The sequence below is a fragment of the Nomascus leucogenys genome, chromosome 22a, assembly GCF_006542625.1.
Source record: "Nomascus leucogenys isolate Asia chromosome 22a, Asia_NLE_v1, whole genome shotgun sequence".
Classification (NCBI taxonomy): domain Eukaryota; kingdom Metazoa; phylum Chordata; class Mammalia; order Primates; family Hylobatidae; genus Nomascus; species Nomascus leucogenys.
In genome coordinates, this window is record NC_044402.1 from 138,486,549 (window position 1) to 138,509,851 (window position 23,303).

The 23,303-nt window shown below is 44.4% G+C and overlaps 1 protein-coding gene across 6 annotated transcripts in view; it reads left to right on the forward strand.

Annotated features, from left to right (window-relative positions):
• The window catches only part of SCLY (selenocysteine lyase), a 42,226-nt gene that overhangs the window by 2,690 nt on the left and 16,233 nt on the right, over positions 1-23,303 (forward strand). For 2 of the 6 annotated variants that reach the window (XM_030802562.1, XM_030802566.1), the window contains exons 1-7: positions 958-1,207; positions 4,419-4,531; positions 8,117-8,217; positions 9,358-9,538; positions 21,559-21,686; positions 21,895-22,059; positions 23,095-23,201. In XM_030802562.1, the coding sequence (XP_030658422.1) occupies positions 1,119-1,207; positions 4,419-4,531; positions 8,117-8,217; positions 9,358-9,538; positions 21,559-21,686; positions 21,895-22,059; positions 23,095-23,201 (884 nt within the window). In that variant the 5' untranslated portion in view covers positions 958-1,118. Of the gene's footprint in view, positions 1-957; positions 1,208-1,338; positions 1,414-4,418; positions 4,532-8,116; positions 8,218-9,357; positions 9,539-21,558; positions 21,687-21,894; positions 22,060-23,094; positions 23,202-23,303 lie in introns of those variants that run through there. The other 4 variants (XM_030802567.1, XM_030802563.1, XM_030802564.1 and 1 more) reach the window with 4 other exon arrangements.

A 23,303-nucleotide genomic window follows, 5' to 3' on the forward strand; every position in this document is an offset into this window, starting at 1 on the left:
CCTAGAACACTGCCTGGCATAGTTCAAGGCTCAAAGTTAGACACTATTATGCCAAAAAAAAAAAAACAACCAAAAAAATAAGTGATGGTAGGATGGCTTCATGAGAGTTCAGGGATTTTTGGTCATTTTTACCACTTTCACAACTGACTTTTCTTAATGGTTGGCAGGACACCTGAATGGTGGATGTTTACACTTGTGACTGTCTCACAGACAACTCAACATGTCCAAAGCTCAACCCATCATCTTTCCCCCTCCCGTGTTCCCTCTTACCCAGATAAAGGCACTAACATCTTCCCAGTCACTTGTCTAATCCTTGATTCCTTCCTGTCCCTCATGCCCCAATTCCTATTTAACGGCCTAAACAGATCTTGAATTAATCTTTCCTGCGTTTCCACGCCCATTTAGAGTCCCTCATCTCTGGCCCTATTTTCTCAATGCCCTCCCATCCTCTACTCCAGATCCCCTCAAGTCCATCCTCGATGCGTGACTCTAACTTCATGCCATCCAGGTCCCCTATGGAGCCGCTCCGACTAACGGACGCGCGGGTCCAGCGGACCTGCTCATCACCGTCCAGGGTGGCCTGCGGGAGACCCCCGGGGTCCTGGCCCTGCTGCCGCGGTCCCGGCACTTCCCCTCGAGGGTTCGCGGCGAACAAGGCCGCGCGGCCCCGGCTCTTCCGGAGCGCACGGTCCCGCTCTCATGAGGCTAGAGGGAGGCATCCGCAGGACTGCCCAGCCGCCTCTGATCCTCAGGTCCAGCCGCCGACTAACCGGCCGCGGCCCGATGGCGGCCCTGCCCAAGACAGCGAAGGTCATGGGGCTCCCCCGGAAGTGAAAGTGCGGGGATCCGCCGGCCCAGGAGACGCGGCTCCTCGTGCCCAGTTCCCGGGAAGCTCTGTGACGCGCTATGCCCCGCCCCCACCCGTCACCTGACCCCGCGCAGCCCCGCCTCCCCGCTGGGGGCTCGGCGGCCCTGTGAAGCGGGCGGATTGGCTGGGGGTGCTTCGCTCAGCCAATCCGGGCGCGCCCGGGCGTCGCGGCCCCGCTTCCTCCGCGGCGCTCGGGACTTGTAGCGCTCCGCGGGAAGGAGGCTGGAGACCCGGCAGCAGTGGGGCGGAGATGGAGGAGGCCGTGGCGCCGGGGAGGGATGCACCGGCACCCGCGGCGAGTAAGCCCAGCGGCTGCGGGAAACACAACTCGCCGGAGAGGTGCGCGCCTTCAGGAGAGGGGCGGGGAGCGGCCGGCGCCCGTCGCCGATTGTCCCGCGCGGGAGGACGAAGGGGGCTGCCGGCCTGTGGCCGCTCTCGCGTGGGGCGTCCCGCGCGGGGATGTCCGCGAGGTCGGCCTAAGTCAGGGATGCGAGCTTCGAGGAGGAGCAGGTGCGAGCTGTGGCCCCGGAAGGGCCCACGGAGAGGTGAATTTGGGGCCGAAACCCGAGTGACTTCCAGGGGCGAGGTTTGCAGGTTCTGGGGAAGCAGAGCCTGCCAGGAAGAGGGTACAGCAGATGCGAAGGGCAGGGAACTTGTCGGAGGTGACCCGGCAGAGCCCCTGAGCCCGGGAAGAACTTTGGGGTTCATTCGGAGACTTATGGGGCCTCGGAGGTTGATCACGGGGCGATGCAATTTAAGTGTTTTGAAGGAGCCCTTCTGGCTGCTTCCTAGAAAGTAGGGGCGCGGGTAGGCGTGGGACGAGAGGAAGCCGGGAAGCCAGTTGGGGATCTTGTAGCAACCTAGGAGGGAGATGTGGTGTGCACCCAGAAACGGATGCGTTGGTAGGAAGCTTGTGCACTGGGACAGGTGAAAGGGAATCAAGGGTTCTCCCAGGCTACTGGCCCAGCCGCTGGAAACTGGGGAAAGCCACCGCTGAGAAGCGCGGAGACCCGGAGCACGTGGTGTCCAGACTAGTTAAGTCCGAGAAGGGCAGGAGGCAGGGGTATGCATTTTCCGGTTTGTGTGTCTTCTCTTTCCAGACCCCTCTTTTTCATTTTTGTGAGCTCATTCGCTACCCATGCTTAGGATATGAGGGGTCCAGGCCTAAAGCACACACATTTGGCGTTCTACCTTGGTTGGAACAAAGTGAAGGGATCTGGGAAAATATCCCCTAGGGAATCAGTGGAGCGAGATTCCCAAGACTTTTTATTTTTTAGTTATGAAGCTAACAAACTTGAGCCTGCTCATCCAATACTGATAGCATTTTAAGGAAGCAGCAAATAATGAAGCAAAGGAATGTGTAAAGTATTAATCTGAAATTCGAGCCATAGATTTGTTCAGCCCAGCAGCAGATTGAAGAGCTATAGTCGCTCAACAAACACCAGCTAGCCTAAGGTACTTTGGATGCTTATTTATAGGAAAGAAAAACAGATTTAAGGACACATGCAAAGTCAAGCCGGGCTGGGGGATTCCTAGGACTATTAATACTAGTACCAGAGTGGTAAAGGATGGCAAGTCAAACTTGTCAAAGCCTTGTACCTATTGAGTGATTTTTTTTTTTTAATTGAGATGGAGTCTCACTCTGTCACCCAGGCTGGAGTGCAGTGGTGCAGTCTTGGCTCACTGCAACATCCACTGCCTGGATTCAAACGATTCTCCTGTCTCAGCCTCCCAAGTAGCTGGGATTACAGGCACGTGCCACCACGTCCAGCTAATTTTATTGTATTTTTAGTAGAGATGGGGTTTTGCCATGTTGGCCAGGCTGACCTTGAACTCCTGACCTCAGGTGATCTGCCCGCCTTGGCCTCCCAAAGTGCCCAGATTACAGGCATGAGCCACAGGGCACAGCCTGTTGATGATTTTGAACAGAAAAGATGCTTCATTACAACTAATGCACATTCTGTCCACACTCAGTGGCTTAACAGCCATAGTTAGTCATTGTATCTGGGTTTTCATGTGGATTGGTGTAGGCACTTTTTATTTAAAAACTAGGTAAATTAATATCAGGCAGGACTACTACTACACATTTTTCTAAAGGCTTTCGAAGGTTTTGGATATTAGTAAAAAGATATACAGATAAATTTTACTTAGTGAGGGATCTTTCAGGGAATTTGTACTTTCTGTGGCATCTATTTTCTCATCTTATAAAAATCAGGCCCCTGTTGTGTGGCAACCATGGGCTTCAGCACTGGTGACAGGGCAGTGAGAAAAACAGAGCCCCCATGCCCATGAGCCATACTTCTGTCACTCTCTTAAGGTAGACAGTAAGGGAGCAAGTCTAGTGTGTCAGATCATGGTGCTGCCCGGAAAGGAAGGCGGGAAGGGGACCTGGAGGCTGGGGAGGGAGGGACATAGGTGGCTGCAGTTTTGTGGGTTTATTTATTTATTTTTATTTATTTTTTTTGAGATGGAGTCTCACTCTGTTGCCCAGGCTAGAGCGCAGTGGCATGATCTCGGCTCACAGCAACCTCCACCTCCTCGGTTCAAGCAATTCTCCTGCCCCAGCCTCCCTAGTAGGGCTAATGTTTGCATTTTTAGTAGAGAGGGAGTTTCACCATGTTGGCCAGGCTGGTCTCAAACTCCTAACCTCAAGTGATCCGCCTGCCTTGACCTCCCAAAGTGCTGGGATTATAGGCCTGAGCCACCACGCCCAGCCAGCTGTAGTTTTAAACAGAGCTGCGGGGCAGGGGGTCTCACAAGAGGACTAAATTGGGACAAAGACCTAAAAAAGTAAGGTGGGGGCAGGGCATGTAGTCTTTCTGGGCAAAGAAACTGAAAGTGCAAGGTCTGGGGCCAAAGTTCACCTGCCCCAGGGAGAAGCCCAGGTCACCACCAGCCCCACAGGCCATCGCAAAAATGGGTGTGGGGAAATAAGGTGAACCTCTGATGAAGTTAAAACAGCAGACAGGAAAGTTCCCTTGGGAATGTGCAGCTGTTCCCCTCCTTCCATAAGGAAGAGGCTGGTGATCTGCCCTTTACAGCAGTCAGATGGGTAATCTGGGCCCAGCAGACCATTAATCCTACCAAGGGGTAGAAAGAGTGTTTGTTATTAGAGACTGGGTCTGGCTGTGTTGCCCAGGCTGGAGTGTAGTGGCTATGCATAGGCACCATCATAGCTCACTGCAGCCTCAGACTTCTGGCCTCAAGAGGTCATTCCTCCTCAGCCTCCCCCGTGGCTGGGACTACAGGCACGATCCACTGCACCTTGCTAGAAAGAAATTTTGAAAACCTAAATGAAAATCCAAGTCCTATCAATTATAAAATAAATTGACAAAAACTAGGTTATTAGAAATTATGCATACATTTTCCATAAGTAGTGCGGATCTGGAGATTCCCAAGTGCAGCTTGTGGATGCCTGCAGTGCTTATGCAGAGGACCGCCGTGCCCTTGACATTATTTGCCCTTGCTGATGGGATAGACACAGAGCAGCCGTATTTCCCATATGCCATCACCTTTTCCTTAATGGGTGTCTTTGCTTTCTTTCCTTCAGGAAAGTTTATATGGACTATAATGCAACCACTCCCCTGGAGCCAGAAGTTATCCAGGCCATGACCGAGGCCATGTGGGAAGCCTGGGGAAATCCCAGCAGCCCGTATTCAGCAGGTAATTCTAGAAGATGCACGTGTTCACAGATGGGAGATAATGGGGATGGGGCGCTCTTAGAGAAATTGCACACCCACATGTGACGGCTTTGTTTTGAATAGGTTTCTGTTAGCTGCAAATCTTTAGCTATAATTTTTGATAGTTTCTTTTCTGAGAAGTCCCCATTTGTAAGCTGAGCCTTGTCGATACTGTAGTCTTTAACCTTTAATGTTTAATCTTTAACATGCTGTCCTGTCACCCTTTCCCAGATGAGAAAGGTGTCTACTGAGAGTTCCTTGAAGTAGCAGTCAGTAGCACCTGTGGAGCACTTCACAGATCTAGCTCAGTCAATCCTTACAGAATTTGCAAAATATGTCTTTTAGGTCATCAGGATAACATATAATCCTGGCCCTTTTTAAAGATGAAAATTACTTTTTCATTAATTACTTTAGTTATGAATATTCTTATTTGTTTCCAATTTATTCTTATTGTAATGTAGAGCATTAAACTGGAGGTTTTGGAGAATAATTTGCTTCAAGTCAGTTATATGACAGAGTTACATTCTGTTTTTCAGACAGATGAGCAAGCTAAAGTCTTACCTTTCTTATTTAATGTTTATTAGGGATAATGAAGATAAACTATGTTAACTGTGGATTATGATGAACTAAAATAACTTCAAACAGAATATTGCCAGGCCATACGATTTAGTAACACTTGTGTACCATTTACAGGTTTAATATGTTCTCATATCCATTTGCTTATTAAACATTTCTCAGCAACTTAATAACAAAGCCCTTCAGCTCAGATACTAGTCATTCATTAACTTATTTGTTGGTCTATTCTGGCTAATCTTCTGCACATTGCCTTGTATCCAGTCTCTCCTCTAGTAAAATTGAAATTTCTGACGTATTAAACTTGAAAATATGGAGAATAATTAAATGCCGATGACAGGCATTGTCTCATGAAAAAGTCTGGGAATCGCTCTCAGGGAGAAATCATGTTCTGGACCTGAATGAAGCCTGGCAGTGGCTTTTAGGTTTCCTCGATAGCCTTTGTTGCCACAAATTAAGAACCATAAACTCAAAAGTGTTGCAGTTTACTTTCTGTTGCTACTCAGATAGAAATGCAAAAGAAAAAAAATCAATTTATGGAGTGGTTTAATTATTTTCACAATATTTTTATTTAAACATTATTTAATAATTTTTTTTATTATTATTATTATTTTGAGACTGAGTCTCACTCTCGCCCAGGCTGGAGTGCAGTGGTGCAATCTCGGGTCACTGTAATCTCTGCCTCCCGGATTCAAGCGATTCTCCTGCCTCAGCCTCCCAAGTAGCTGGGACTAGAGGCACGTGCCACCATGCCTGGCTAATTTTTGTATTTTTAGTAGAGACGGGGTTTCACCATCTTGGCCAGGCTGGTCTTGAACTCCTGACCTTGTGATCCACCCACCTTGGCCTCCCACAGTGCTGGGATTACAGGTGTGAGCCACCACGCCCGGCCTAAATATTATTATCTAAAGTCTTTGAGGGAAATTTATTTTAAGGAAAATGCTGAAGATGTGGGGAAAGATTTTACATACCTAAGATATTTATCACAGTCTTGCTTATAATAGCAAAACAAACAAACAAAAACCCTGAAAATAAGCTCAGCATTCATGAATTTTTATGAAAAATAAACTATCTTCGGCAAAACAGAAGAAACCTAGTGAGCGTCGCACTGTTGTGCGTGTGGAAGTCTCTTTACTGCCTGTTGCTGGAAGACAGCTGGTGCTCAGACCTCCCCGTCCAGCCCACTGCAGTCACATAGTGACGGAAGCCTCTGGAAGCTTCACCATATACCTGTGACAAAAGGAGCATGAAAAAGGCAATTTATCTCTTAGTATCATCATGAAAACAGTTTTGACTTTGTGGACCTCGTGAGAGGCCCTTGGGGTTTTGGAAACCGCTGATGTAAGCAGCAATGACTGAGCACCAGCTGTGTACTCAGCACCCTGCTGGGGGAGGGACGAAGCACGGTGCCCAAAATGTATTTGGGTTTTTGAGGCATTACTTTGTCCACTATGTGGAGAATGGACCCTGGTGGGGGCCTGCTAGGAGAACATCACAGCAGTGGCCTTGGCTTGGTCGGTGGCTGGGCGGTGGAGAGGCAGAGTCAGGTTTGGAACATCTTTTGAACACAGAGCCTACAGCATTTGCTGGTGGATTAACTGGCGGGGAATGAAAAGGGAAAGAGCCCACGCTTTTGCCCTGGGCTGCTGAGGGATGGAGTTGCCATTTCCTGAGTGTATTAGTCTGTTCTCATGCTGGTAATAAAGATGCACCTGAGACTGGGTAATTTATAAAGGAAAGAGGTTTAATTGACTCACAGTTTCCCTTGGCTGGGGAGGTCTCACAATCACGGAGGAAGGCGAAAGAGGAGCAAAGTCATGTCTTACGTGGCGGCAGAGAAGAGAGTGTGTGCAGGGGAGCTCCCCTTTATAAAATCATCAGATTTCATGGGACTGATACACTATCAGGAGAATAGCATGGGAAAGAACTGCCGCCGTGATTCAGTTACCTCCCACCGGGTCCCTCTGATGACGTGGGAATGATGGGAGCAACAATTCAAGATGAGATTTGGGTGGGGACGCAGCCAAACCATTATCACTGAGAGAGGGAAGGCTGAGAGTGAGGGTGACAGTTTATTACGGTGACTTTTAGTGTCACCAAGAAAAATGATGGAGTTTTCCTAAATACCACTTAGGTGTTTAGGAAACTGCTACTAAAACTGACATCTATACAGTAGCGTTAAGGAGCAGCAGAATTACTTTGCATATTTATTTTACCTCAGCTTTCTATATTTCTCTTTTTTATGATGTCTTGTAATAGTATATGTTTTAGTGGTGCCTGTTCAATTTTTTTTTTTTTTAATAAGACTGAATGGTCAAAAAAGTTTGGGGACTCCTGGTGTGTACACTAAGAATGGTCACTGAAACTTTTGGAATTCCCATGCCAGAGCCTTTCTTTCTTTGCCCCATCAAGCATGGTTCCTGTGTTTTCCTTCTAGCCAGTGAAACTGGGTGATGGCCGGATGCATAGCCCTGTTTGAAAGCAGGTGTGTCCCTGAGACAGTAACCTTCGTAGCCCAGGTACGCTGTGGGCGACATGGAAAATGAGATATGGCACTGGACTTCGTATTGAGGAGTCATGAGTTCCGTTTTTGCTTATTTTTGTTGTTTGCAACTCATTCCATCCTTTCATTCTCCTCTCTTGATGAATGGGAAGCAAGGGAGATGGCCACAGCTTCCCTCCCTCTAGCATCCAGTAAGAAGAAAGCCACATCTTGGGGGACATCGAGGTTCTTAGCCAGGCTCCCATACTTGTTTCTGGGTCTCATGGAGTTAATAACTCTCAGTTTGGTCCCTGGTTCGCTGCTGTCTCGGCCGCCCCTTTGCCGGGTTGTGTCTAGGTTGTAGCGTTTTGCTGTACTCACGTTAAGGGGCCAGGTTTTGTCTTAGAACGGCCCATGCAGACCTCTTATTCCTTTGTATTTGGTTGTCCTTTTAGATGCGTTGATTGAGCTTGGTGAAGCAATGTTAATGAATTTCCTTTTTGGTCCCTCAAGGAAGAAAGGCCAAGGATATTATAAATGCAGCTCGGGAAAGCCTCGCGAAGATGATAGGGGGGAAACCTCAAGATATAATCTTCACTTCCGGGGGCACCGAGGTAAAGCTTCTGAACACACTCACATTCTTTTAACTGTGAGTTATAATAAAATGCACAGAAAGTGATGCCTTTTTGCTACATTTTCATTTAAAGAAAGAGTAGGCCAGGTGTGGTGGCTCATGTCTGTAATCCCAGTACTTTAGGAGGCCAAGGCAGGAGGGTTGGTTGAGCCCAGGAGTTTGAGACCTGCCTGAGCAACATAGGGAGAGTCCACCTCTACAAAGAAAAAAAAAAATTAGCTGGGCGTGGTGGTGTTCACCTGTAGTCCCAGCTACTAGGGAAGCTGAGGTGGCAGCATCATTTGAACCCAGGAATTCAAGGCTGCAGTGAGCTATGATCATGCTGTTGCACTCCATCCTGGGCAAGAGAGCGAGACCCTGTCTCAGAAAGAAAGAGTAATGTGTGGTCTTGCTATATTGCATACTAGCTCGAGATAATTAGTATATATCCTTTAAGTAAATTCCAGGTGGCTGATAGGATTTTTGTAATGTACTATGTAAAGAAACTGCTTTGCACTGTTATTTCCATAAAGGTTTCCCCGTCATTGTTGCCCTGGAATCATTCCTTTTCATCCCTAATTGATAGATATTTAAGGGCTTTCCAAGGTTTTGCTGTAACAAACAGTGCTGCACTTAATATTAATAAGTAACCTTTATACACACTGTTTTGTTTCACTGTGAATGTCGCTGTAGGAAAAAGTCCAAGAACTAGAATTGCTGGGTCATGTGGCTCATTTGGTAGATGTGATAAATGGCCCACAGTAGAGGTTGTACCAATTTATACTCCCACCAATAGTGGGTGGCTGGACAAAATACTCTTTATGGCAGATTTATAAAATTTAAAAATTCATAATATTCTATGCATATAACCAAACTGCACTTATAACAACACATTTATACAAATTCTTAAAAATTAATAATATTGCTTAACAATAAAACAGACATGATTGACTGGAAATGAATCTCATGTTTATGAATTTTGGAAAACCCCAAATCTTTCAAAAGGTCCAACTCAGGAAGTTGAATTTCTTTGAAGCTTTTTTGATGTTAGCCACAAAAGAAATTAAGTAACAGAAATTGTTGCTCTGACCCTTACCTCAGCACAGTTTTTGTAAATGCTTTTTTTGCTGTATCTCTGCAGTCAAATAATTTAGTAATCCATTCTGTGGTGAAACATTTCCACGCAAACCAGACCTCAAAGGGACACACGGGTGGGCACCACAGCCCTGTGAAGGGGGCCAAGCCCCATTTCATTACTTCCTCGGTGGAACACGACTCCATCCGGCTGCCCCTGGAACACCTGGTGGAAGAACAAGTGGCAGGTGAGTGAGTGCAGGGTGGCCCTGGGACCAGCCTGCTGAGCTCCAGCTGCGAGGCGAGAAGTGGCCTGCGGGCAAAGCCCAGGATCCGCTGCAGAGATGTAGATTCACTGTGCCACTCACTGTAACTCACTGGTTCTGATGGGGAGGCAGGCCCTGGCACCTTGGTGAATAGTTGCCCGTGAGGGACTATTATATCAATAGTTGGAGTGAGTCACTGGGCTCCCTGGCTGCCCCTCTCGGTGCAGAGGCCAGCTGCCACAAGGGGGTCGGCAAGTGTGGCCAAACTTTCCCTTAGGAAAAACATTGAGAATGAATATGTAGAACTAGCCATTTGTATAACTGAGTGATATTTGAAACTTGCATATAATAAATATTTGACCTTTAAATAGTACGCCTGCAAATAGGCAAATGATGCTTGTCATTATTTGGTTTTCACCATAAAATCTCAGCTCCCACTCTCCTCTCACATGAAGGAAAAGGATCAAATAGACCTAAGCTTCAGGTGTGAAGCCTGGAATAAGCGAGCTGCCACACCTGATCTCAGCACCCATGACGTGAGGCCTCCTGCTGTGTGTGGAGAAGTGGAGTGAGGTGGTGCCTAGGTGCAGTAGGAGGCGCAGGGGCCCTCAGGGAGGAGGAGGCTCGCTGCAGCAGCAGTGGCCTTGTGGCTGTCACACAGCACGGACAGAGCCACAGAGTCATAGGAAGTCCCAAAAGGGAGTGACATGTTCACCAGGTGTAGACCATTAACTTGTAAAAATGGGGCAGCCAATTAATCAACACTGTCCTTGAAACAGATTTTCTTCTCAGCCTGAGTTTTCTTGTGTAATCTGTCTGGAAACCTGCAGGTGAATAAAAAGAAAATATTTTTATCTTAAAGATTAAGGGACTGTGGCCGAACTGCTTGGTTTGACTATGAAGCCTTTTTTGAAAAAAAATTTTTTTGGCTGGGCGCAGTGGCTCAAGCCTTGTAATCCTAGCACTTTGGGAGGGGGAGGTGGGTGGATCACTTGAGGTCAGGAGTTCGAGACCAGCCTGGCCAACATGATGAAACCCCATCTCTACGAAAAATACACAAATTAGCCAGTCGTGGTGGTGTGTGCCTGTAGTTCCAGCTTCTGTGGAGGTTGAGGCAGGAGAATCACTTGGACTCTGGAGATGGAGGTTGCAGTGAGCCAAGATCCATTGCATTCCAGCCTGGGAGACAGCAAGACTCCATCTCGGGGAAAAAAAAAATTATAACATTCTCTTTGTGGTCTTACTTGAATGCCTTCCCATAGGTAAACATATTCACGTGAAGGATTTAGATTCCAAGATTTAATTTTTTACCACTTAAAAAAAAATCTGATTTTCTTATTTAAGTACTGTTAGTTTTTGGTACCTTTTTTTTTTTTCTTTGAGATGGAGTCTCACTCTGTTGCCCAGGCTGGTGTACAGTGGTGTGATCTCAGTTCACTGCAACACCTGCCTCCTGGGTTCAAGCAATTCTCCTGCTTCAGCCCCCTGAGTAGCTGGGATTACAGGCACACGCCACCATGCCCGGCTAATTTTTGTATTTTTAATAGAGATGGGGTTCCACCATGTTGACCAAGCTGGTCTTGAACTCCTGACCTCAGGTAATCTGCCTGCCTTGGCCTCCCAAAGTGCTGGGATTACAGGTGTGAGCCACCTGAGCCCGGCCAGAGCCCAGCCTCTGGTACCTTTATTTCCCTATCTTACCAATACAGAGAAGGGCAACTTAGTATATATCATTATTAGTTACTGTTATAATTAATTAACCTTTTGTTTAAAATTGTACAATTTAAAAAAAGTATAGACATGCATGTGACGGAAATCGTTAAAATATTATAGAAAAGTATAAAGTAAAAAGTCTGCCAGGGCACCGTGGCTCACGCCTGTCATCCCAGAACTTTGGGAGGCCGAGGCGGGCAGATCACTTGAGGTCAGGAATTTGAGACCAGCCTGGCCAACATAGCAAAACCGCGTCTCTACTAAAAAAACAAAAAAAATTTAGCCAGGCGTGGTGGTGGGCACCTATAATCCCGGCTACTCAGGAGGCTAAGGCAGGAGAATCACTTGAATCTGTGAGGGGAGGTTGCAGTGAGCCAAAATCGCGCCACTGCACTCCAGCCTGGGCGACAGAGTGAGACACTGTCTCCAAAGCAGAAAAACAAGTCATTCTCCTGCTGCCCCTAAACCTCTGCAGCGGCAACCACTGTTACAGTTTGCCTTGAGTTTTTCTTGTGGATATTATCATTTCAACCACTTCCAGTTTAAGCTAAATAACTTAAAAACCTAACCCTCAGTTCTTGGTTTATCAACACAAGCATCCTCAATGTAAAAATGAGGACTTGGACCTTCATAAGCCTTCCTCGCACTCCTTCTGCCTCTGCCTCCACACATCCCAGTGGATTTCTTGTATATCGGCTTTAATGAGCTATCTTTCATCCACTTAAAGTGTACAGTTCAGCAGTTTTTAGTGTGCTCACCAAGTTGTGCAGCTATCACCATTATCAGTTATAGAAAATTCTCGCCAGCCCCAAAAGAAACCTTCTACCAGTTAACTGTAAATCTTCATTTCCCTCAACCCTAGGCAACCACTCATCTACTTTCTGTCTCTACAGATTTCCCTATTCTAGACTCCCCTGTGATTGGAATCTTATAACGTGCTCTTTTTGATGGGCTTCTTCCATTTAACATAATGTTTTCAAGGTTCACCCATGTTGTAACATGTATAAGTATTTAATTCATTTTTTACAGATGAACAACATTTCATTGTCTATCTGTACCACATTTTATTTGTCTGTCAGTTGATAGACATTTAGGTTGTTTCCATTTGTTGGCTGTTACGACTAATGTGACATTTGTGCGTATGTTTTAGTGTATTGGTGTGTTTTTATTTCTTTTGGGTTTATACTTGAGTGGGATTGCTGGGTCATGTGGTAACTATCTGACAACTGTTAGGTAACTCTGTTTAACCATAAGCTTTGTTTTCCACAGTAGCCGCACCACTTAGTACGCCTATTTGCAGTGTCACAGGGTTCCAATTCCTCCATGTCTTTGCTGACATTTGTTATCTGTCTTTTTGATTATTGCCAGCCTAGTTGGTGTAAAGTGGTATCTCATTTTGGTTTTGATTTACAATTCCCTGTTGGCCAGTAGTGTTGAGCATCTTTCGTGTATTCATTGGCCATTTGTATATATCTTCTTTGGAAAAATGTCTATTAAAGTCCTTGATCCTATTTTAATTGGATGACTTGTCTTTTTATTGAGTTGTAAGAGTTCTTTATATATGCTTGATGCAAGTCCCTCGTCAGATAGGTGATTTGTAAATATTTTCTCTCATTCTGTGGGTTTGCTCTCACTCTTGTGGTATCCTTTGAAGAACAGAAGCTTTTCGTTTTGATGAAGTCTACTTTTGTTGTTATTGTTGTTGTTCCTTGTGTCATATCTAAGAAGATTTTGTCCTACTCAAGGTCATGAAAATGTACTCATATTTTCTTCTAAGAGTTTTATAGTTTTAGCTCTTACATTTAAATCTGTGGTACATTTTGAGTTAATTTTCTGTGTGGTGTGAGGGAGGAGTCCAAATTTACTTTTTTTGCATGTGGACATCCAGTTGTTCCAGCACATTTGTTGAAAAGACTCTTCTTCCATGGATGGTCTTGGCACCCTTATTGAAAATCAGTTGACCATAATATGTGAGGGTTTATTTCTTGACTGTCAACTCTATTCCATTTACCTATATTCCTGTTCTTAGATTGGTACCAAACTGTTATGATTACTGTAGTTTGTAGTAAGTTTTGAAATACGAAAGTAGGAGTTCTCCAAATTTGTTATTTTTTAATATTGTTTTGGCCATTCTGCATCTGTTGAAATCTCAAAAGAATTTTAGGATCAGCTTGTTAATTTCTGCAAAAAAATCTAGCTAGGAGTTTGATAGGGATTGAATTGAATCTGTAGATGAATTTGGTCAGTATTGCTACTGTAACAATATTGTTTTCCAATCCATGAACATGTGATGTGTTTATATTTAATTTCTTCCAGCGATTTTTGCAGTTTTCAGGATTAAGTTTTTGCACTTTTGTTAAATTTGTCCTTAAGTGTTTTATTCTCTTGATACTATTGTAGATGAAATTGTTTTCTTATTTCATTTTTGGATTGTTCATTACTAATGTATGTAAATGTAGTTGACCCTTGAACAACATGGGTTTGAACTCTGTGAGTCTACTTATATGTGGATTTTCTCCTATCTCTACTGTCTCTATGACATCAAGATCAACCGCTCTTCTTCCTCCTCCTCCTCAGCCTACTCAATGTGAAGATGATGAAGATGAAGACCTTTATGATGATCTGCTTCCACTTAATTAATAGTAAATATATTTTTTATTCCTTATGATTTTCTTAGTATTTTTTCTCTAGCTTATTTTATTGTGAGAATATAGCATATAATATATAATATACAAAATATGTGTTAACAACTGCTTACGTTATCAGTAAGGCTTCTAGTCAACAGGAGGTTATTTGTTGGTTAAGTTTGTGGGGAGCTGGCTGGGTGTGGTGTCTCACATCTGTAATCCCAGCACTTTGGGAGGCCAAGGGGGGATGGATCACTTGAGGTCAGGAGTTTGAGACCAGCTTGACCAACATGGCAAAACCCCATCTCTACTAAATATACAAAATTATCTGGGAGTGGTGGCATATACCTGTAATCCCAGCTACTTGGGAGGCTGAGGCAGGAGAATCACTTGAACCTGGAAGGCGGAGGCTGTAGTGAACTGAGATGGTGCCACCACACTCCAGCCTGAGCAACAGAGCAAGACTCCATCTCAAAAAAAAAAAAAAAAAAGTTTTGGGGGAGTCAAAAGTTAGACACAAATTTTCGACTACATGAGGGGTCCACATCCCTAACCCTCACATTGTTCAAGGGTCAACCGTACAGTTAATTTTGTATGTTACTCTTGTGTTCTGAAACTTTGCTGAATTTATTAGTTTTAATTGTTAGTTTAGTTTAGTTTAGTTTAGTTTTTTTTTTGAGGCAGTTTCACTCTTGTTGCCCAGGCTGGAGTGCAATGGAGTGATCTTGGCTCACTGCAACCTCCGCCTCCTGGGTTCAAGTGATTCTCCTGCCTCAGCCTCCCAAGTAGCTGGGATTACAGGCATGTGCCACCATGCCTGGCTAATTTTGTATTTTTAGTAGAGATGGGGTTTCACCATGTTGGTCAGGCTGGTCTTGAACTCCTGACCTCAGGTGATCTCCCCGACTTTGGCCTCTCAAAGTGCTGGGGTTACAGGCGTGAACCACCATGCGTGGCCTAATTGTTAGTTTCAGTTGGTTTTTTAATGGATTCCTTAGGATTTTCTATATAGAGGGTTATATCATCTACAACTAGAGATAGTTTTACTTCTTGTTGTCCAACTTGTATTTCTTTAATTTTATTTTCTTGTCTAATTGCCTTGGCTAGGACCTCCAGTACAATGTTGAGTAGAAGTGGCCAAGGTAGATATCCTTATCTTGCTGGTGATTGTAAGGGAAGGCATTCATTCTTTCATAATTTCATATAATGTTAGCTGTGGGTTTTTTATAGATGGCCTTTATCAGGGTGAGGAAGTTCCCTTCTGTGCTTGGTTTCTTGGGTGTTTTTATCATGAAAAGGGTGTTGGATTTTGTTAAATGCTTTTTCATTTATTGAGATGATCATGTGGGTTTTTGTTCTTTATTCTGTTTATAATGTTGTATTACCTTAACTAATTTTTGGATGTTAAACCATTTAATCCTTTTCATACGTTTTTAGGTTTGATTCACTAGTATTTTGCTGAAGATTTTTCTGTCAATATTCATAAGAGGTATTAGTCTGTAGTTTTCTCGTGGTATCTTTGTCTAGTTTAGTGTCAGGGTAAAATTTGCCCCATATAAATCATGGGAAGTGTTCCCTCCTCTTCTGTTTTTTGGAAGGGTTTGTGAAGACTTGGTGTTAATTCATCTTTAAATATTTGATAGAGTTTACCAATGACAACATCTGGGCCTGAGCTTCTCTCTGTGGAGAATTTTTAAGTTACTGATTCAGTCTCTTTACTTTTTATAGGTCTGTTCAGGCTCTATCTCTTTTGAGTCATTTTCAGTTGTTTGTGTCCTTCTAGGAATTTGTGCATTTCATTCGTTATCTAATTTTATTGGCATACCATTGTTTATAGTAGTCTCTGGTAATCCTTTTTTATTTCTGTAAGATTTATATATCCCTTTCATTCATGATTTTAGTAATTTTATTCTTTTTTTCTTTCTTGATCAATTTAGCTAAAGATTTATCTTTTTAAAAACTCTTTAAAGAACTAACTTTTGATTTTCCTGTGTTTTTTTTTGTAGTCTCTATTTTATTAACTTCTACACTAATCTTTATTAACCCATTTATGCCAGAAGTCGCAGGTTTTTTTGTGTGAAAAATCAGACTTTGGCACTAAAATAACCTTGAGCAGTAGGATATAAATAACTCCCACAAGCTTAGCGTTCCAATAATGGAGCACTAGGCATAAATGGGTTCTTTCTACTCGTTTTAGGTTTGGTTTGTTCCTTTTTTTACAGTGTCTTAAGGTGGAAGATTCGTTATGATTTGAATTTTTTTTTTTTTTTTTTTGAGACAGAGTCTTATCACCCAGGCTGAAGTGCAGTGACACGATCTCAGCTTACTGCAACCTCCACCTCCCAGATTTAAGCAATTCTTGTGCCTTAGCCTCCCAAGTAACTGGGATTACAGACATGCACCATCACATCCGGCTAATTTTTGTATTTTTAGTAGAGACGGGGTTTTGCCATGTTGGCTGGGCTTGTCTCAAACTCTTGACCTCACGTGACCCACCCACCTTGGCCTCCCAAAGTGCTGGGATTACAGGTGTGAGCCACCATGCCCAGACGTTTTTTCTTTTTTAATGTAGGCATTTACAGATATAAATTTCCCTCTAAGCACTGCTTTAACTACATTCCACATGTTTTAGTATGTTGTGTCTTCGTTTTCATTCATCTCAAAGTATTTTCTAGTCTCCCTTGTGGTTTTTTTTCTATGACCCATTAGATATTTAAGAGTGTATTGTTTAATTTCCATATGTTTTTTGATTTCTAATATTTGTTTCTGCTAGTGATTTCTAATTTTCTTCCATAAGAGCTAAAAAATACTTTGATTTAAATTCTTTAATTTTTTTTATTTTGTGGCCTAGCCATGTAGTCTATCCGAAAGTATATGTCAAGTGCACTGGAGGATAATATATATTCCACTGTTGTTGGGTGGAGTATCTTATAGATGTCTGTTAGATCTACTTAATTTATAGTGTTATTGAAGTCTTCTGTTCCCTTGTTAAAATTCTGCCTAGTTGTTGTATCCATTATTGAAAATGTAATTTTGAATGATCCCACTATTATTAATCAGTGGTCTGATTAATAGTTGATCACACTGTTAATCAGTTTCTCCCTTCAAACCTGTCAGTTTTTGCTTTGTGTATTTTGGTGCTCTATTGTCAGGTGCATATACATTTTTATTCGTTATATATTATGGATGAACTGGTTCTTTTATCATTATAAAATGTCCATCTTTATCTCTGTTAACTTTTTAAGTCTCTTTTATTTTATGTAAGTATAGTCATTCCAACTGTCTTATGGTTGCTGCTAGCATAAATATCTTTTTCCATCCTTTTACTTTTAATCCATTTATGTCTTTAAATCTGACATGTTGTAATGCACTGTAAGAGACATATTGTAGCTATAAGATTAATGATAGCTATAAGGCCCATGCAAACATCTTGCAGGGCTGACCCTATGTATCAATTAGCAGTATGACGCAACATGGCCTAGGGATTTCCAACCCTGGCTTGGGAATTTCCAGGAGGTAAGACCACCTCAGCATAGATGGAACTCTTATAAACCATAAATACAAAGCTTACCCTTACCAAAATAGCTTAACTCCCTTATGGAAGAAAAACCTGGTAACTGACCTGGACTAAATACAAGATAAGAAAGGGGAAGAATCCCCAAACTCTGAGAATGTTCTCTGGACAGACACTTTCCCGGCCAGGCAGTCATCTGATACCTGAATGTATCTGACCCTTGCCACCTGCCTGCTCCTGCTAGCTATCTTGTAAGAGCACTGCCAGAATAAACTGCTTGAACATCACACAGCAGCTAAGACTTATCTTTGATGTAAATAATACGAAAAGGGAAAAGTCACCTTTGGGGAAGGTTAACTAGGCCCACCCCAAGATCCTTGAACAGGATGCATGGGTCTCCTGTAGATTCTCTTTTTTTTTTTTTTTTTAGATGGAGTCTTGCTCTGTTGCCCAGGCTATAGAGTGCAGTGGCACGATCTTGGCTCACTGCCACCTATGCCTCCCAGGTTCAAGCCATTCTCCTGCCTCAGCCTCCCAAGTAGCTGGGACTACAGGCACCCGCCACCATGGCTGGCTAATTTTTGTATTTTTAGTAGAGATGGGGTTTCACCATGTTGGCCAGGCTGACCTTGAACTCCTGATCTCAGGTGATCCATCCGCCTTGGCCTGCCAAAGTACTGGGATTACAGGCGTGAGCCACTGCACCCAGCCAGTTCTTTTTAGATCTAGTCTGACAGCTTCTGCCTTTTTGTTAGATTGTTTAATCATTCACACTTAATGTTACTATTGACATAGTTGGAGTACCACCTATATTTTCACTTTTTGTTTTTTAGATGTCTCATATGCTTTTTGTTCTCTTTCCCCCCTTACTGTTTTCTTTTGCATTAATGAATATTTTCTAGTTTAACATCAAAATTCTTTAGTGCTTTTTTCACTTTTTAAATTAGTTGTTTCCTTAGTGGTTATCAAGGGCTTACTATATATGTATAAACTTACCAGTATTTACTTCAGATTTATACTAATTCCAGTAAGATGTAGAAATGTTACTCCTATACAGTTCTGTTCCTTCTTCTTTTTTGTGCTTTTATTGTTATGGGTATTACATCTATATATGTTACAAACTCAACAGTGCATTGTTACAAATATCTTTTTTTTTTTTTCTTTGGAGACAGAGTCTTGCTCTGTCACCGAAGCTGGAGTGCAGTGGTACAATCTTGGCTCCTTCAACCTCCACCTCCCAGGTTCAAGTGATTCTCATGCCTCAGCCTCCCAAGCAGCTGAGATTACAGATGTGTGCGATCAGGCCCATCTAATTTTTGTATTTTTAGTAGAAACAGTGTTTCTCCATGTTGGCCAGGCTGATCTTGAACTCCTGGCCCCAGGTGATCTGCCCACCTTGTCCTCCCAAAATGCCGGGATTACAGGTGTGAGCCACTGCACCCAGCCACAAATATCATTTTAGTTAATTTCCTGTCTTTTTTTCTTTCTTTCTTTCCTTCCTTCCTTCCTTCCTTCCTTCCTTCCTTCCTTCCTTCCTTCTTTTTCCTGTTTTTTTTTTTTTTTGACAAGATTCCACCCTGTCCACTAGGCTGGAGTTTTGTGTCACAATCACAACTCACTACAGCCTCAACCTCCCAGGCTCAAGTGATCCTTCCACCTCAGCTGCCCTAGTAGCTGGGACTACAGGCATATCCCATCGCACCGGCTAATTTTTTATTTTTTGTGCAGATAAGGTGTCCTTATGTTGCCCAGGCTGGTCTTGAACTCCTGGGCTCAAGTGATCCTCCTGCCTTGGCCTCCCAAAGTGCTTACAGGCATGAGCCACTGCACCTGGCCAATTTCATGTCTTTTAAGGAAGCTAAGGGAAGAAAGAGCAAGTATATGTTTATAGATTTTGTTCGAGTAATCTTCTTAGTTGCCTTTTCACATTATCTTCATTTGTTCCATGGATCTGAATTATCATCTGGTGTCCTTTCCTTAATAGACAATTCTGCTCCCTCTCACCTCCTTTGTGCTATTATCATGAAATATTGTGTGTTATAGCCCTAACAAAATAATTACATACATGTTATTTTATACAGTTGCTTTTAAATCAGTTAAGAGAAGCAATATACAGTTACACTGCCCTTTTTTTCCTTTACTTTTTTGAGACGGAATCTCTTTTGCTGATTTTGAGATACTTTTTCTGTCTTTGGCTTTCAACATTTTCATTATCATGTGTCTGAGAGTGAATGTCTTTGTGTTTTATCCTACCCGGAATTCACTGAGCCTCTTGGGTATGTAGATTAGTGTTTTCCATTACATTTGAGACGCTTTCAGCCATTATTTTTCAGAGACATTTTTCTGCCCCTTTCTCTGGCTCCTGCCCTTCTGCTACTCCTGTTTTCCCTATTTGGTGCCTTATGGTGTCCCACATTTCTCTGAGGCTCTGTTTATCTTTCTCATGTTTTTCCTCTCTTATATTTGGATTTCATAATCTCTGTAAATCTACCTTCATGTTGACTAAATGTATTTTCTGCCAGTTCCAATATACTCTGGAGCCCCTCCAGTGAATTATTCATATCAGTTGTACTTTCCGACTCCAGGATTTCCTTTTGGTTCTTTTTCATAATTTCTCTCGTTTATCTTGAGGACTCTCTATTTGATGAGCCATTGTCATCATACTTTTCTTTATCTCTTTAAGTACAGTTGCAGGCAGTTTTTATCGCTTGCCTTTTTTCCTGCTTTTCCACACACTGAAGATACCAGTTCGAATTTTTTTAGTTTTCCTGTTCCTGGGATTGCTTCTGTGTGATCTAGAATCAGTCATTTACCTGTTCATCCTGGTTTTTCCTCAGGCTTGGGGCTCCTGGATTGTTCCTGTGGATGGATGAAGCATTTCATTGTTTGATGTAGGGGCTAGGGATGGCTCATCTCCAGTTCTCAATGCATTTCCCCAGGTGGTGTCTCCCAGGAAGGGAGGGCCCACGGTGGGCTCTGCATAAGGTGGTGGCAGCGGAGCCCGGCAAGCCGGGCGGACCCCGCCCACTTTTCTCTGTGACTTCCCTGGATAGAGCTGCCTTTGCTTTGCTCCTCTGAGTCCCCTAGCAGATGCCTCAAGCTCCTCCCCCTTTTCTAGATCCTTCCCCCATCCTGGGGGCCTGCCTTGTGCCTCTCTGGGCCTGTGGTGCTGTCTCAGTCTGAGGCCAGTGCCTCTGCCGCTGACTTGGTGTACGGGAGCAGGGAGTGCTCGGACAATGGGACACTGTCCTCTGCCGGCCTCAGGAGCTGGCCCTTGCCCTGCGCTTCCCGCTGTCCACCCTGAACTTGGGCGGCCACTGGATCCTTTCAGATTGCTCTTTAAGTGTTCTTTTCTCTGTTAATCTAATGTCATCATCTTACTACATTTTAGGGACTCCTCAAAATTCCTAGTCCACATACCCCACCCCACCCCTTTTTATTTGAGACAGTGTGTTACTGTGTCACCCAGGCTGGAGTGCAGTGGCCTGATCTCCCTATGTTGCCCAGGCTGGTCTTGAACCCCTGGGCTCAAGCAGTCCACCCACTTCGGCCTCCCAAAGTGAGCTACTGCGCCTGGCCAGATACCCTTTGTTGGTGTTGTTTTGATTTGATTCTTATTTGGAGAAGTAGCTGTTTTCTCTTTCATTTCAGTAGGATCCTGAGTGGGCAGTGGATACATTTGTTTTTCACCATTTTAAACTCAAAGGACTAAAGCTAAACAATGTAATCTCCTCTGCTCATTTTCCATCTGTAGTAGTGAGACTCTCAGCGCCTGGGGCAGCCAGCGCCTGGCGTGTAGGAGTGGCTTCATCAGCACTGGCTTGGTGCCAAATGCGTGGCAGTGAAGTGCTGTGCAGCTAGGACCCTCCCTGAAAGCAAGAGCCTGCATCCCTGTTGCCGCTTCCCCTTCCGTCTCCATAGAAGCAGAAAGGCACATAGGTTCCACGACACAGATTCACTCACTGCAGCCGCATTAAAGACGCGTTCACACTGAAGCACCTGACAGTGACGCTGGGCCAGTGATGATGGGCAGCTTATATTCTTCTTTATAGTCTTCTGAACTTGGACAACAATTCGCTCTGTTGGAACGCAGTTTTGAGAGGAATCAATTTGTGCAGCTCAGTTCGGTACTCATGTTTATTTCCCAGAGGTCACCTTTGTCCCGGTGTCCAAGGTGAGTGGGCAGGCAGCGGTGGACGACATCCTTGCAGCAGTCCGCCCGACCACACGCCTCGTGACCATCATGCTGGCCAACAATGAGACTGGCATTGTCATGGTGAGTCGGCCTTTGTTTCTCTTTAAGGAGAGCTCATGGGGAAGAACAGCGGCTTAGACTCATGGCGTTTCAGGTTTCCCAGCTCTGACCTCTCCCGTTTCTCTGTTCACTTTGATAACATTTGGCCTGTGCTCACTACTCCTGATTTCTTTCATTCAGTTTTCATCAAATCGGAGCAACATACTCAACTGTTTCCTTTCCCCGTCAGCCTGTCCCTGAAATCAGTCAGCGCCTGAAAGCCCTGAACCAGGAACGGGTGGCAGCTGGGCTGCCTCCCATCCTCGTGCACACGGATGCTGCACAGGCCTTGGGGAAGCAGCGCGTGGATGTGGAGGACCTGGGTGTGGACTTCCTTACAGTCGTGGGGCACAAGGTATGTCTGCAGAGGCTTCCTGCCTCTGTGGGCAGAGCCTGCTGTGCAGGTGGCTGTTTACTCCTCGGTCCGTAAGCCTCACTGCCCACCGTGAGCCAGGCCTTGGGGGCACTGCAAGGAGCAACATGGGATCCCTGTCCTCAGGAGCTTTAAGAGGGGAGCCCCCCACGGCCAGCATGCCAGGACGAATGCCATGGCAGGGATGATGGGGGTGCCAGGCCCACATGGGGCAGGGTGGGGGCGGTAGACCAAGCTAGGGGAGGAGACGTCGAGATCTCAGGGAGAGTAAGGCAGGGGGTTCAGCCAGCCAGCGAGTGTCTCTGCAGCGGACAGAGCATATACAGAGGGTGTGGGGTGGAAGATATGGGGACAGGAAATTGTTGCTTTCTCTAATGTGATTTCAGATGCGGCTCCTCAGCAAAAACTTTGCAGCTATCTTTAAGGTGGGAGTATAGGGAAAATAATTAACAGTGAAGACCCTTCTGAAAATTTTGCACATCTTTCTGGCGGCTTACCAGGGCCTGAGATATTTTTAGTACTCAATTTTGAAGCACAGTCCTCAGCTGGTTTCCAAAGGAGTGTCTGTGCTGGCCTGACACTGGCACTCCAGAGTTCTGCATTGTGTCCGTTGGAAACATGGAATCATTTGCAGGAAAAGCCCTGGCCAACCGCTGGTTCCAACCCCTCTCTATTTATGCATTCTCTTTCTTTTTTTTTTTTTTAAAACCTGTGATTCGTATGATTTGAGATCCATTTACAAATTTATCACATGATGTGCAGGGGAGAGCTGCCTGCCACAGAGCTGGCCACGAGAGTCTGGCACCTGTGCTGCCTCCTAGGTTGGGGTTCCACCCTGCCCCGAAGGCTTTTGTGACTCTGCGTGTCAAAAGGGGTGGCACTCAGAGGCGCCACAAGGAAGCAGCAGGACTGTGTATTACAGAGCATTTCTCCTGTGTGCCCCTAAGCACTTAGCATGTATACAGAGTAGGTCCTTGGAAAGTTCTTGTTGAATAAATGACCAACTTTTCCTTCCAGTTTTATGGTCCCAGGATTGGTGCACTTTATGTACGAGGACTTGGTGAATTTACCCCTCTCTACCCCATGCTATTTGGAGGTGGACAAGAACGGAACTTCAGGCCAGGGTAAGGCAGAAAGTTAACAAAGTCTCTGACCTACTGACCGTGTCATTTGTAGAGCAGTGACATTGTAAAGAAACATGGCGCCGTTTCTTGGTCTCGTGGAGG